At 42.6% G+C, this 14,291-nt stretch overlaps 1 protein-coding gene across 1 annotated transcript in view; it reads right to left on the bottom strand.

Annotated features, from left to right (window-relative positions):
- Window positions 1–774: 774 nt before the first annotated feature.
- CD96 (CD96 molecule) overlaps window positions 775–14,291 on the bottom strand; it is a 29,247-nt gene continuing 15,730 nt past the window's right edge. Inside the window, exons 7-14 of the mRNA XM_053934748.1 lie at window positions 13,820–13,910; window positions 13,284–13,460; window positions 12,034–12,087; window positions 10,190–10,234; window positions 9,246–9,320; window positions 4,586–4,675; window positions 2,013–2,136; window positions 775–1,017 (exon numbers count right to left, since the gene is read on the bottom strand). Of these exons, the coding sequence (XP_053790723.1) occupies window positions 909–1,017; window positions 2,013–2,136; window positions 4,586–4,675; window positions 9,246–9,320; window positions 10,190–10,234; window positions 12,034–12,087; window positions 13,284–13,460; window positions 13,820–13,910 (765 nt within the window). The 3' untranslated portion in view covers window positions 775–908. The remainder of the gene's footprint in view (window positions 1,018–2,012; window positions 2,137–4,585; window positions 4,676–9,245; window positions 9,321–10,189; window positions 10,235–12,033; window positions 12,088–13,283; window positions 13,461–13,819; window positions 13,911–14,291) is intronic.

Below are 14,291 nucleotides of genomic sequence, written 5' to 3'. Positions count from 1 at the left end.
GGGAAACTACTGCTGAGGTCTTGGAAATGTGAAGATAGCAAATGATGGAAGCTCATTAAGACCAAAGAAAAATAAAATGATTACATTCTTTTTCTCCTCCTTCACATATACTGTAAATAAAATTCCTGAAAAGCAGACTTAAAAGTAAGTATTATTTCAAAGGCATAGCACTTCCAAAAGGACTAGAATTTTCCATTATCTTTAGGCTTTCTTCAGTCCTTAAGTCTCTGGATCAAAATTGACTTTCTTGTGACTTAATCGATGACAAGTGGGACTTCTTTGCATGAACTTGTACCAAGGCTGATAATCTTTCATCTCACCAACCACCCTCCATGATCCAGTGCTGCAAACCTATGCCAAGAGATGCAGCTAATTTTCTGTCTGTGTATGGTGCTGATTCTTTCTTTTGGTTTCACAGTGATAGAAAATTATATATTGGGTTATGTTAGTCCACAGTAAAAATAAATAATTGCAAGAACAGCTTGTGTAGGTCTCAAAATCTTGTGTTCAGACACTGTTTCCTGTGTAACTGTGGTGTCCATATGGCAGAGTTGTCATCTCTATACATTTAATAGATGGACAAGCTTCAACACTCTTCAGTCAGGCTGGCAGACTCATGTATTAATCTGCTACCATGGATGAGACAGCAAATTCCCAGTTCATCATCCAATTCAAATTAAGCAAGTGTAATCTCACAGTGACACTCACTATGAATATAGTGCACACATAGAGATACACAGGATGAAAGGAGTGTCCCAAGGAGTGCTCAGCTTCTAAAATCAATGACATGTAGGAGCTCTGAATTTTAATATGGGTCATTACACCAAGCTCCTGTAACCATTTTTCTAAAGGCAGAGCCTTTTAACCGTATCAGTCTTCTGTGTGCTACACAAGGGGTGCAGGTGGTGTTACAGGTTTTCCAGTTCGTGGCAGGATGGGGGAGTCCCATCAGACTCTACCATGGAGGTGTACTTTATTGGAGGTGGCGGTGGCTTGAAAGATGGAGGTCTGTTCATACTGAAATAGAAGAGAGAAAATGCACTATCACATGAAAGTAGCATAAAAGACAACTGTAAAATGTTCACAGGAGGAGGTGGATTGGCACCAAGTCATTATAAGAGCACCTGACATGAGCTCTTACATACTGCAACTTCCTTGAGTCTGTTTTATAACCCCAGCACACTTCCTGCTATTCATTTGGCTTTCTTAGTTCCCACTTCACAGTTTTATTTCATTCATGTTTTAAAAGAACAGAACATGGTCCTGATGAACTATTCAAAACCCTTGCACAGGCCTTTAGCTCACACTGCTCTCTGAAAGTATATTTAAAGACTTGTAACTTTTTTTGGATCAATTGATAAATAAACGTCCCATCTCAAATTAGCTAAAAAAATCAATCCTGTTTTTATTTTTGATATACAGGATTTGCAGTTGTGTTTCAAGAAGTTTTTCTAAGATCATAGGTGATTAATTATGATTTTTTGAGTATTTTAGTAATGTTAGTAAAATTTAAAATAATTGTCTCTTAGATATTGCTTTCACCAGTAGATCTTGGAGTGCTTTAGTAGGGAATCAAACTTTGGTAATAATTACATATTCAATGCTTCTTTGACTGGTATTGGTTTCGGGTAGCCTACTTTCACATATATTATTCAAAACTCAAATAGAGCTGCCCTAGAAGTACAATTTCATTAAAACATGTCCTCAAGTAACCATAGAAAATGAGAGAGTAAAAGCAGGGAGGCTAGTAGAAATGGGGGGCTCTGGGGACAAAAATTGACTGTTATTCTTCCCTTACACCCTGAAGCTGCACTGCAGCTCTTTTCTTAAATTTTATTTTAAAGACAACCCACAGTATTTACTTTACATACTGTTGTATGAAAAAATTGCATTAGTGATCCATGTACTTAAAGGCCTTGTGTGCTATGTGTTGTCTCAAATGAAAAGGTGAACAGCTGGGTTAGAGTTGGTGCTGCCCTCCCGCCCCTCTGGATCCATTCACTGGTACTTGCATCTCTTTCTGGTACTGACACCATTTCCTGATGCCGAAAGCTACCAGAGTGCTGCAGAAGAGGAGCAGGACGGCTACCACTGTTGGCCAGGGGAAGTGACTGGCTTTGGTATTCCTCCTGTCACCTGGAAGGGACACACAGAGCTCATCTCAATGTCCTCAGAGAGGAGGGAAATCAGGGCTTGCTGCCTGTGGCTTGCTGCTCCCTGCCTTGCCCAGTGCTGGTGTGTCATGGTTTGACACTGGTGCAATGCCAGCGCCCCTATGAAAATACACTTTCCTAAATAAATGCTGTGAGATGTTATCATGAACAGAGCAGATCAGGCCTAAGATTAATAACAAAGGAAAAAAAAAACTTTATTAAACTACTACTACTACTATAGAAGACACACACACTAAATCCAGGATGAGGACCCTCTAAAACACCCCTCCTCCTCCCAATTTCTAAAACAACCACCATGAAATATCACCTGGGATTCTTGATCAAATTACTACCCTTCAGATAATCAATACTCAGTCTATCAAGGGAGAGAGAAGTCTCTCTTGCGCCATAGACCCCCCTCCCCGCCCCCAGGAAACACAGTTGCCACCTCCTGTGTTTCTATGTCATACATGGCAACTGCCCGGAGAAAATCTGCCAGTGTGACACTCTCCTTTCCATGTCACAGTGCTTTCACCACCGTGCATGGACAGACTGCCCATAGGGCTCCTTTAAGGATGCTTTGCCATGGACCAAAAGATACAACAGTTCAGCTTCTCATCTTGGGACTACAGTCCCCCCCATTTTCCCCTGGGGCCAAGGGTCCAGGAACAGAGATCATCTTCTTCCTGAAGACAGAGGGCATCACCATTCCCTCCTCAGCTTTCCTCTGTTCTTGCCATTCCTGTGCTGGTGGTTGCCGAAGCAGGTCTCCTTGGGTCACCACTGCATCCCCCTAAAATGCAGTCTCTATTGCAGGAGAATTTGGTTCAGTCTATGGCTAACAAGAAAAGTCCAGCCAAAAGCTACTCCATCATCTCCTCCCACCTAAAAATTTCTTCTTCTAACATCTCAGGTTCCGGACTGTCTCTCTTCCACTACAAATCGAGGTATTTTACAAAACCCTCATTTCCTGGAAAGGGTTAAAAGTTCAGACTCCCTGGACAGCTGAAATCTCTGCCCAGCACTCTCGACTCCCACACTGGGCATCATCCCCCCCTTTTCTCCTTCTCCTCTGCCAGCAAATTTCCAGGTGCCATCAGGCTCTTTGTCTCTTTCCCTCTGGGGCGGGGACAAAGGCATCTCTGCTTCTTTCCACCCTTCCATCCGCAGGAGCTGGCTCGGTTCCAGACCCTCAGCCCCCTCAGCCTACCTGGACAAAGCTGCATGGCTTCCCCTCCCCCACCCAGCCTGAGGCTGGGCAGGGGAGAGTCTGCACTCTCTGACGACCGGAACCAAAGAGACAGCTCCCCTGGGAGTTCTTGCTTTTAACCCCCTGTGTTCTCAGAAGCGTGTCCATACTTTCAGTGGTCACTCCAGGTGCCAATATCCAAACCTGACCACTGATTGGTTTGACTCAACTTCCTGAAAAAAAATTCACTTCCATGTCAACCCATGACATGGTGTCAGTGCAGCCCCTCATCACCAGGCTGAGGATCCCAAACTCCGAGCATTGCAGCTCTGATTTATGGACTTAGCCCACTTTTGTTCTGACTGTGAGCTGATTTCAGCCACCCACTGGTTCACTTGACAATTATTTAGGCATAGCCCAGAGAGCATTTAATCCAAAACCCATTGGCTTTCTCTGTTCCCCTGTGAGCTGCTCTGTGAGAACCTGCATGTCACAGTGCAGACAGGCACATCTGCCCACCCCAGCCCTCCTTCCCAATGGTTTGTTTTTCACACCACTGACACCAGACCCTGCCAAAACGTCTGGCCAAGGGCTCAGCTGCCTTTTGAGGTGAGCTCTTGTCGGCAGCATAGCATCCCAGTCCCATTCCAGCTGTCTCTCCCCCTGCAGTGCTGGGATTCCCTTCCCTTTCCCCCTTCTGCACAGCACCCTTGGCAGTGCTGACAGAGGTGCCCTCAGGTCCTGGGTATGGAGAAGAAGGAGAGAAGGAGCACAGTCACCCTCCAGCTGCCAGAGGGTGCAGCAGTGGCTTGGGTGCCAGAGAGATCCATGGGTGATATGCCTCAGTGTCACCTCCTGTTGTGCTGGCATCACCACCCTGTGCAAGGCTGGCAACACTGGTGTGTCACTCAGGCTGGGTCTTACCCAGCATGGCAACCAGTGCTCTGGCCAGTCCACCATGCTGCATGAGCCACGAGATTGCCCTGGGGCACAAGAGTGTCACTGGCCAAATTTTGCTGCTGGAAGAAAGCCTACACTGGAACTTTGCTTGCAGATGGAGGGAGAAGGCTGGAATGCCAAAGTCTGTGACAACCTGTGATATGAGGATACAGCAGCTATGACTCCTCTTTTCATCTCTTTTCCCTTTTTTCGAAATCCCCTGGTCAAATGGACGTGATGCTCCAGGTTTCGTGCTTCTACAGTGGCATGCTGAAAGAAGAGGATTTGTAGGATAATGTCTCACCAGTACTGTTTAGCAGGCTGCTTCTAGGAAAGAAATCTTTTCCTCTGGTAACTGAAATTGTCTGGTCTGTCATGCTGTAGGACAGGTTACCTATAAAGATATGGGCACAGAACACTTTTAGTAACTTACTTGGTTTTTTAAAAAAAGAAGGTTGTCTTTTGAACCCTCTGTTATTCACCCAGCTGAAAACAGGAAATCAAATTCCAGGATCAGGGTGAAAAAATTCACTTGGCAAGATGCCTACATTTTTGGCCTATGACCTGCTGTTGGATAAAAAATATGCTTTTATCAAATTAAATATTATAAGAAGGAAAGGGAAGGGGAGGGAGAAGAGGAAGGGAAGGAGAGAAAGAGAGAAAGAAAGAGAGAAAGAAAGAAAGAAAAAGAAAGAAGGAAAGAGAGAGACTGTTAAGATGTTCCAGCAAGCCAGCATTGAGCCAGCTTTGAGCAGCACAGCTGTCTGGGAGAATGATAAGCTTTTTACCCCTTTGATGGTAATGAGAAACCTAAAGATATTAAGTGGCTTAGCAGCAACATAAAGACTCTGCCTTTGTAATGACTGAGCAAAACCTCAGTCTCCTCTGTCAAGTACTGTCTGAACCACAAAAATCATCTATCATCTGTTTATAGACAGTTTTCCCCCTTCCTACTGATGCTTAAGATCAGTGCTCCATAAGGATATATTTCTGTTTTTTTCTAGCCATCTCCACATTCACAGCTTCTGAAATAAGAGTTAAAATACTAAACTAGACAACGGCACAGCATTTCCAGAGCTCCCATGGCACTTCTGATGTGGGGATTCAGTGGTGGACTCATTCAAATTTGTACAAAAAGAAATAATGACCTTCAATTATCTTACAAGCCTGTACATGACTACTTCATTATGCTCTACTGTGACTATGTTGGACTCTTTGACTTTCTCTGATGCACACAACAAATGAAACAACAGAGGAACCTGAAAGTCTCTGATATAAGTGCTGATTTATAAAACAAGACAAAAACCCAGCTTTAGATGATGTAAATGCCTAACCAGACAGAACCAAGAAAATCTCTTTATTGTGAGATGCTTGCTGGCTTTGACAGAAGTTGAGAGTTCAAGTGTATGTATGTGTGTGTATGTATGTGTGCATTAAAAAGACATACGAAAATCAGTTCAGTTTTAGAGCACTCTAAAAACTCACTGAAATTTTTGAATATTAATTCAGTTCTTTCTACTTGCTTATTAGGTATTTGATTTTATGTGAATAGGTATGACACATCTCACATTTGTAAATTGCATGGCATTTTACAAAGTTATATACAAAAAAAAAAAAAAGGATATACACTTAGAGATCCAATAGCACTGTGCTCTATACAGCACATTGATGAGCACTGTTTATTCTTATTTACATAATGGTTTATGTTAGAGCATCCCAGGACCACAATGATAATGGTAATCACTGTTGTAGGAGCCCTGGAGGGCACAGGGATAGATGTGTATGCTTCAGCAGACTCACTGGTGCCTGTGTACTCTGAAACTGCCCTCAATTACAGCTGCTGGACCGAGAACCCTTCAAAGCCATTATCTCTTAGCTGGTGTTCAGGCAGGCACAGGTGTAGGGAAGCAATGGCAGGGATGTGGGGATGAGTGGAGCAATGCACGGTATCCTCTGTAAATAGTAGAGTAATTCAGCATGCTTTTAGCAAAAATTGCAGCCGGCAAGCTGTGCAGGAGCAGAATTGTGAAGCATTAGAAGCTGTCACAAGGTTGTGGTATAAATGCATGGTTGTGGGTTATACAAGGGTAGATAAGCACCAGTGCACTACCAAAAATACATTCACAAAATGGAAAGTGGCTGCTACATTTGTGCCTCAGCCAAAAGACAACTCCCATAGAAATGCAAAAGCACATTGACAGGTCCTGCCTGTTCCAAAAGCACAAAGACAAACCAAGATGTTAAAAAAGGAAGTCACTTTGGGCTTTATACTGCTGAGCAGAGATTTTCTAAAGGGAAAGACTAGTGAAAAAATGTTCACCCCTAGGGTTTTTTTAATTGATTTATTGATCTTCAATGAGGCTGTCTTTCAATGTTCTATTAGCCAGCCTTTATTACTTCACATTATCTCGTTATTTCAGTGCTGCTCTGTGATTTTATTTAGCTTCTCCAGCAATTTATTTCATCTATAAACTACCTTCAGCACTCACTACATTTGCCTAGCAACTATCTCAACTGTAATATTATTAAAATAAATATGTCTAATGAAACCAGGATACTCAAATGTTTTTTCATTCCTCTTTTGCCACTGCAAATCCTTGACAACTTGAAAACCCAAGCCTTTATCTTCTAACTCAGCAGAACTCAACAGGGAAATCGCTTCTGTGAAGTATTGAAAATCTGGTACATGTTACTCCACATGACTTTGGCCTCTGCTCAGACACAACTTTTCCATGCTTAGTAATAATTTTTGCATGGTAATGTGGGGACCCTCAACTAGCAGCTGAAAATAAGCACCACAGAGCTCTGAGAAAAGACATCACAAATTGAGGACCTGAGGACCTGCTGCTGTGGTTTTTGCAAAATGCTCCAGTTTACTGTAGGTTTGCAAACCAACATTCACTAAGCTGGTGCCACATTTGCACTTTGGCTTCATAACTCCTCTGTTTCAGTCCTGTGAAGCAAAGGAGATGTGTTGTCTACTCATGTGCTGTTGTCAAAGTCTCACTGGATGCTGTGGCACTGGTATAGCTTTTTGCCTCTGTGGTAGAAGTCAGTGCTCCTGCTGAAAAGCACAAAGGCTTGCAAAAATTGCTGTAGGGAGCCATATCACTTGTTTTTCATTCCCCACCCTCCCCCTTTCTTCCTTGTTTTCTGACTAATGAGGTCAAACAGGTGTAGCTCACTACTTGAGATCCTGCCTTCCCTCAAACAGGCACTACACAATGCTGTGTCTAGTTTGAAAGCTTATCACAAGCTAGAAACTCAAGAGAAGTGTTACTGAGATAGGTAAATAAACTTAGACAAAACATTTGAAACATTTTTATATTTCAGCTTAGTTTCAGGCAAACCTCAGGAGCTTGAGTGCACTGGCTAGTTTTGACCTGAAACCAGTAGAGCAATGAACAAACATACTTAAATCAGAATTTAGACAGGATGTCACCAGCTCCAGTGAAACAGAACTGTTTTCCCAACTAGCAAAAGGAAGTTTTGAAAAAGTTAGAGTATAAGAGTCACATCTGCAATGTCTGATGCCAAATACCAACTTATTTGACATTTTCCTTAAAGCATTTTTTAAGTGCTAAGATTTCTAGAGCTCAGCTAGGTATTTAGCTGATATTCAAACACAGACAGATGGTGGCTAGCACGTAGACCTTCATTTTCCCAAGAGAACTATTTCACATTTACTAGAAAGAATCCATATTTCTTAACAATTGTCTCATTTTGGAAAAATATCAAGCCATCTGAACAAACCTGCAAAGGTGAACTGCAGCTGTAACTGACCACTCAAAGCCTAAGCATCTCTGGCTCAGTGATGGAGCAGTTGTGGAAGCTAAGCAAAACCAGGCTATGGTTTTAGCAGCCTTGGTTTTGCTTCCCCTCTTCCTCCTCTTGCCTATATATGTGCACTCTTCTCTCATATCCATTCTCAGCTGTCTCTTAGATTTTCATTAAAGACTTTCAAAATAACAGTAACTGAACCAAACCAGTAGACTAAAACAGAAGGCTTAGGCTTGGTGTCCTGTCTTGACTGCAACCCAGAGGATTTGGTCAAGAAGCTGATGGTGGCACCAGTGTGAAGAGCAGCAGTGAGCCAGAGAGGAGAATTGCTAACCCAGGGCTGTCATACCATGACTGGCACATGTTGGGACCACTGGTTAAAAGGCAATTGCTTCCCGGGCTACTTGCAGAAGAAAAATGGCTCAGATCCGTCTTACAGTACAAGTTTGACCTTGTACCACCTCAACCAGGGAAAAGGTATAATTCAGCGAGGAGAATCCTCTCTCCACATTGTAAATTTATAGCTTTAGTTGTGATTTTTTTTGTTGAGATGAAAGGGCTTCCCGTCCACTTGGACTGAACTTTGCTGTTCTGCTGTCAGCCAGGCAAGTGTCTCTGTTTTGGGGATGGGGAAGGCAGTGTGGGAAGCAGCAAACTTTCATTTCAGCACTGCTGCAATCTGTGTTCCTGCCTTGGCATATCTCAGACAAGCCTCTGCAAGCCCCTGGGCTTTATGTTGAGTGATTCAGCTCCCAAAGGGCACTCTTTTGTGGGGGGGGGCAGGCCAAACCCTTGTGTTTAGTATCTTCCTCCAGTGTTCTATTTAGGTATGATATTTAACTAAAGACAGTAGGTATTCTTCATAAACACTGTAATAACACTAATTAACTTCTTTGTAAACACTAATAACACTCAATGTCTGTTCAGTTGCCAAAATTAATGAACGTATCTTAGAACATTAAAAAAATAAAATCAAGACAGTATTTTCTCATATATTTATTCCTGAACTGTGGTTACACTGACAGTGGTTAGTGTAACCAGTGGTTAGTGGCTAGTGTGTAAAGCACTAGGAAAAGAACTTCAGTGGACATTAAATTTCTTGCTTCAAAAAAAGTAAGATGGTTATTGTGTTTATGTGTCTTTTTTCTACATTGTTGAAGCAATAGAGAAAACAGTTTGATTACCTTGTGTTGTGGAAGCAGGAGTCAAATTTGCTTGACTTCTGAAATCCAGAGAGGCCACAGATGTCGACTGGTTCTCTAAAGACACATGGTATCACATTTAGTTGATAGGTTCTTCAGAAAATGATGTTAATAAATCACAAAACTACCTAGATCAAAGAGCTTGCAGTAGATGTTAGGTAAATGCAGACTGTGCAGCAGAAATCCTGCTGTGGGAGTTAAGGCTAAATGCTCAAAGCACATTTCACAACTCCAGTGGGCAGTTGCAAGGCAAGTTGATGTTATCAATGCTGACCCTTTCCTACTGGCTGGCTGCAGGCATTGTTTATTTGTGCTTCTATACACAGGGTTTGGTTTGACTGCTGAGGGGTGGAGTGTGCACTTGAATGTGGTGCTCCCCAGCTAAGCCAGGGCCTTGCAAGAAATCATCCATGACAACAGGCCACAGCCACATCACCTGGACATCACCTGCTCTTGCGAGTTTTTCTCTCAATTGCTGAAGGTAGTTCTATGTAATTATCCAGTCCATGCTCTGGTACAACAGAGTTAGTTACATAATTAATGAATGGGAATGATGCCCTGCTGTTGAGTTGAGGAAAAGTGATGGCTTTAACTTTTCTGTCACATGCACCTCTCTGTCACAATGGGACAAACTTATTTAGAGTTTATAGGCATATTATTCAATTTTATAAAAATACGTAAGAATGATATATGATATTCAGCATGCCATTTTATGTGCTGTCCTAACATGGCAGTTTTAGCAAAATTTCTGTCAGAACTCTGCTAGGGTAACCTCACAGCTCACAAGCTCCCAAGCAGCAGCACACTGGTGCTGTCAGCACCAGAGTATACTGACCTTTGCCTGTCATGCCTCTGACTCTGTGTGCGTGACATTTAGGCAGTGGTCACGTAGAGATCCTATATATATTGAGTATTTTCCCCCTTACCTGAGGCTGTCATGACAGCTGATGTCAGTGTTGAATTACCGAAGTCTATAACAAATCAAAGCAAACATTCAGCATGAGAAAGGTCTTTGTTCTGCTTTAGGAAAGTAGGTGATTGAAAGGTTCGTGAGCAAGAAAGTGTATCACACCTAAATTCCAAATAATCTTTCCATGCACAACTCAGCCAAATAGTCTAGAAGGAAACATGAAATACCTGAGGTAACTGTGCTGAGAAATCCCTAGGGAAACAAAGGTTTTGGGGAAAAAATCTGTGGAGATCCTGGCACCTCAACTTAAAAACCAGAAATGAATCATGTGGGTTTATTCCATACAAAGAGGTGAACCGTATTAGCACAAATGCTGAAACAACATTTATGACCTGGTGGTGGCACCTGCACAGTTTCATCCATGAGGCACTTCTCAGGCTGCAACTCTGAGAGGAAATTTCAGAGACACTCTGCACTGAAAAGTGGTCACTGAGTCCTCAGAGAAGAGGAGGGGGAATTATTCCTTCTAATTAAAAACTGTTAACCACACAGGCAAGCTTAGCAGAGACACCATCCTGCTCAAGCACTATATATGTCCTGAGATGTCTGGTTTTTTTTCTTTTTTTTTTTTTTTCCCAGTAGGAGAGGCAAAGTACTTCCTGAGGAGGCCAGGAGGATGGATAATGTCTTTCCAAAGAGGTCCATGAAAGAAGTGATCTATTAAAGCTCACATACTTCATTAGAAAAATATATCTGGGAAGGCAGCCAGAAAGTACCTCTGTTTGGTCAGGCAGGTGTGGAGGGCATTGGGTGGGACTGAAGACTGGATCTTAGCATAGGCAGGTGACCATCCCCCCTCCAGCTGCTTTTCTGTGCTGACACTTGTACCTCCTGTGACTGCTGCTCTTCCATTTGCATTTCAGCTTAGCCTTGCTGGCACTAACAGGGATTTCACAGTAGCTGGCTGACATAAAGGACTCCTTACCAAAGATGCAGCAGGTCTAGAAACCAGAGCAGTGAGGCTCTTTGAGATGTGTCTGGCTCCCAGAGAGTCCTGCAGAGTGTGCAAGGCAAAGCAGGGTGGTGGCCAGGTGCAAGCTGCTAGGCTTCCTTTTAGAGTTCACTTTGCAGAGGCCAGCAGAGGCTCTCAAGCTCCTGCTCTCAGGGCTCCCTGATGTCTGGGATGGTTTTCTGGTGCCCAGTGGGGTATTGGCTGAGCCCCCAGGGCCTGCTACAACCTGCACTTGCAGAAGTTTTTTCACAAAACCCAGACGTTTTTTTCACGCCATCTACTTACAGCATTTCTCTGACAAACTCATGTAACCCCCTGCTACATGCTGCCTCCCATGCAGAGCAGAGCAAAGCAAACTGCTCCAGGAGAGATGTTTCCAAAGGGCTTCATCTGAAGTGTGGAGTGAACATTTATCTGTCTGCAATAAGCTGATAATAAGACAAACTTGCAGGGGAAGAGCAGGGACAAATTAAGAAACAAATCAGTTCTTTAACATGGCAAAACTCTTGAGGATCTTGGCTCTGTGCTTAAGCAGAAGGTAGAACCATTTAGCAGGGCTGTTATTTTTACTTATTAGCTCAGTACTGAAAGAGCTATATTCAAATGCCAGCTGAAGCATCAGAAATAACATTAAGTGCCCCTCAAGGCTGGAGTTTAATTGTGCTTGGTCTTAATTATAATAGATTACATCACAAAAATATTGGTTTATAGTATTTTCTCTGAAGTCAAAGCTTCAGAGAGGGGTTCCTTACTACCCATTTAGAGTAGTAAATGCTACAACATCTTTAGGACTTTATAAACACACCTCAAGCACAACCCAAGTTATTTTATTCTCTAATTTATCCTACCATCTGAAACAGTGCTAGTAGAAACTTCAGCTGAGGCTTCATTAGACTTATTGTCTGTGACAGGAAAAAAAAGAGAAAGAATAAAGATTAAAAAAAAGAGAAAGATTAAAGTTCTTAAAAGTAGTTATTAAGGCTGAAAATTTAGTTTGGGCTTGTGTTATACTGTGCACCTTCGCAGAAGGGATGGCTGAGAATTAATGTAATTCTTTACTCTCTGTCACATCTAAATACTTTAACATTTTTATACAGAGTGGATCTATCTTAGCATTAGCATAGCCTGCAGGCAAGAACACAGACTTCTTTAACTGACAGCTCTTCAATGTGAATACTTTTCTAGAAAACTGCAAATTGGGGGAAATGAGTCATTTTTGGGAAAAAATTATTATTTATCTCCCTCTCCTCTGAAGCTGTGTTTCCAGAGGAGTAAGCTATGGCTTTTGCTGCAGTCTTACTTTGTGGAAAAACATATCAATAGGAATATACACAGCCACAAGAGAACCCAGCTAAGCTGCAAGTAGTTGCCATGGTAGGTGACATGCCCCTAAATGCTGCTAAGGGGTCAGCAGCTCAGCTGTATTGTCTGTGCAGCAGGGAGAATACATAATAAAAAAAAATTTAAAAGATATAAATATACATTTGCACCTGAAGAGGAGGCATGCACAAGAGGGTGCTAAAGGAAATCTGTCTGCCCTTCTCACCAGTCATTCTGCATCCTCAGAGGTGCTGAAAACTGTACTGCCAAGTCTCCTGCTTTCACCAAAAAGCAGGACAGTATTTCTCCCCACTTTCCTAACCATGTACCTAATTCTTACAGTGCAGATTATAGGGGAGTTTCTCCACTGTCCACAGAGGTGCAGCCTTTTACATGTTTTCCTGAAGGTGTATAACATAGCCCTGAGTGTGAGGATTTGATTTCCCAGGGAGCCAAGAGTGCTCCATGAGAAACACATAATTATAATAGCTCACTGGTGCCATGTGGCTATGCTAGAGTATTTTTGGGTACAGGAAGTACAGCAAGATTCTGCCTAAATAAACAAGTTCTTTTGTTTGTGCAGAAGTTTCTTAGCTCATTCAGAGGCTTGAGCAGAGATTTGAGCCAAAAAACCTGCCAGAGAGTTCAAGCTGCGTTATGAACTTGTAAAATAAATCTTCTATACTGTTGGCATTTCTTCAGTATCTTAAAGAACAAGAGAATACATGTGTTTGGTATTCTTAACATTTTAGATATGTCCTATCTAAGAAAAACCTACCAAAGGAAACAAATATTTCTTCTGATGAAATATTCCTTGTTTCATTTCCCAGGAAGGGAAACAGACACACACATGAGAATGTCTTATGTGTCTTATGGGTCCCTTGCAGCATCAGTGTTGATCTCAACTCATAGAAACCTTCACTGTCTTGCAAGTCTTCTTGTACCACAGAAATTTCTTGGGAAAGAAACAAAAAAAGAAAATACCTTCTTGTTACACTCCAAACTAAAAGTCAGAGCTGTGTCAAAATATTGGTACTGGAAAGCAGGCTCATATAGCCACAGGTTTCTTTGCTGAGACACTGTCAAAGATTTGGCAAGAGTGGTGTGGTCATGCCAAGCCATATTTCCCATCCCTGGCAGGGGGCTCTGGTCACAGCCATTTGCCAGCTGTTTCCTTTGAGGAGGCCTGGTGCTCTCCTCTTCAGCCACATAGACACCTACAGGTTCCCTGTGGCAGAAGTGGATAAGAGTCATGGCTTTCCCTGGGAACCACTCCTGCAGCTGTGCTGTTTCTCTGTGGATGGGTTGCTTTACCTCCAGGCTGCTCCGTCAGGCTCGCTCTGTCCATGTACCACAGGAGGCTTGGCTTGGGAAATGCCTTCCTCATGACACAGCTCACATTAGGCTGTGGGGCAGCACAAGGCAGTTGTTAGGTTACATATATATATACATACATACATATATATATATATACACAGATATATATGTATGTATGTATATTAGGTGAGCCTCTGACGTTTCCCTCTTGGCTGCCAGCTTCCAAACTCCTGTATGGAAAGTGCTTACTTACTCACAATCCTGCTCCGGAAGGAAGCACTTGCTTTCTCTTTATTGTGTTTCTTGCCCACTCCCATCACTTTTCTGATTGTAGACACTGTTGAATGAGAGCCCAGGGACAGTCCTGTTGCCCTGGGTGTCAGAACTCCAACCCCCTCCAGTCCTGTGCTGTGGCTGAAGAGATGTAGAATGACCCCCACTGTCCTGTTCCCAGTGACAAACACTCATT

This window comes from Vidua chalybeata, chromosome 2 (genome assembly GCF_026979565.1).
Source record: "Vidua chalybeata isolate OUT-0048 chromosome 2, bVidCha1 merged haplotype, whole genome shotgun sequence".
In the NCBI taxonomy this organism is placed as follows: domain Eukaryota; kingdom Metazoa; phylum Chordata; class Aves; order Passeriformes; family Viduidae; genus Vidua; species Vidua chalybeata.
Note: the sequence above shows the minus strand (reverse complement) of the source record. Positions and strands in the feature narration are given on the sequence as shown.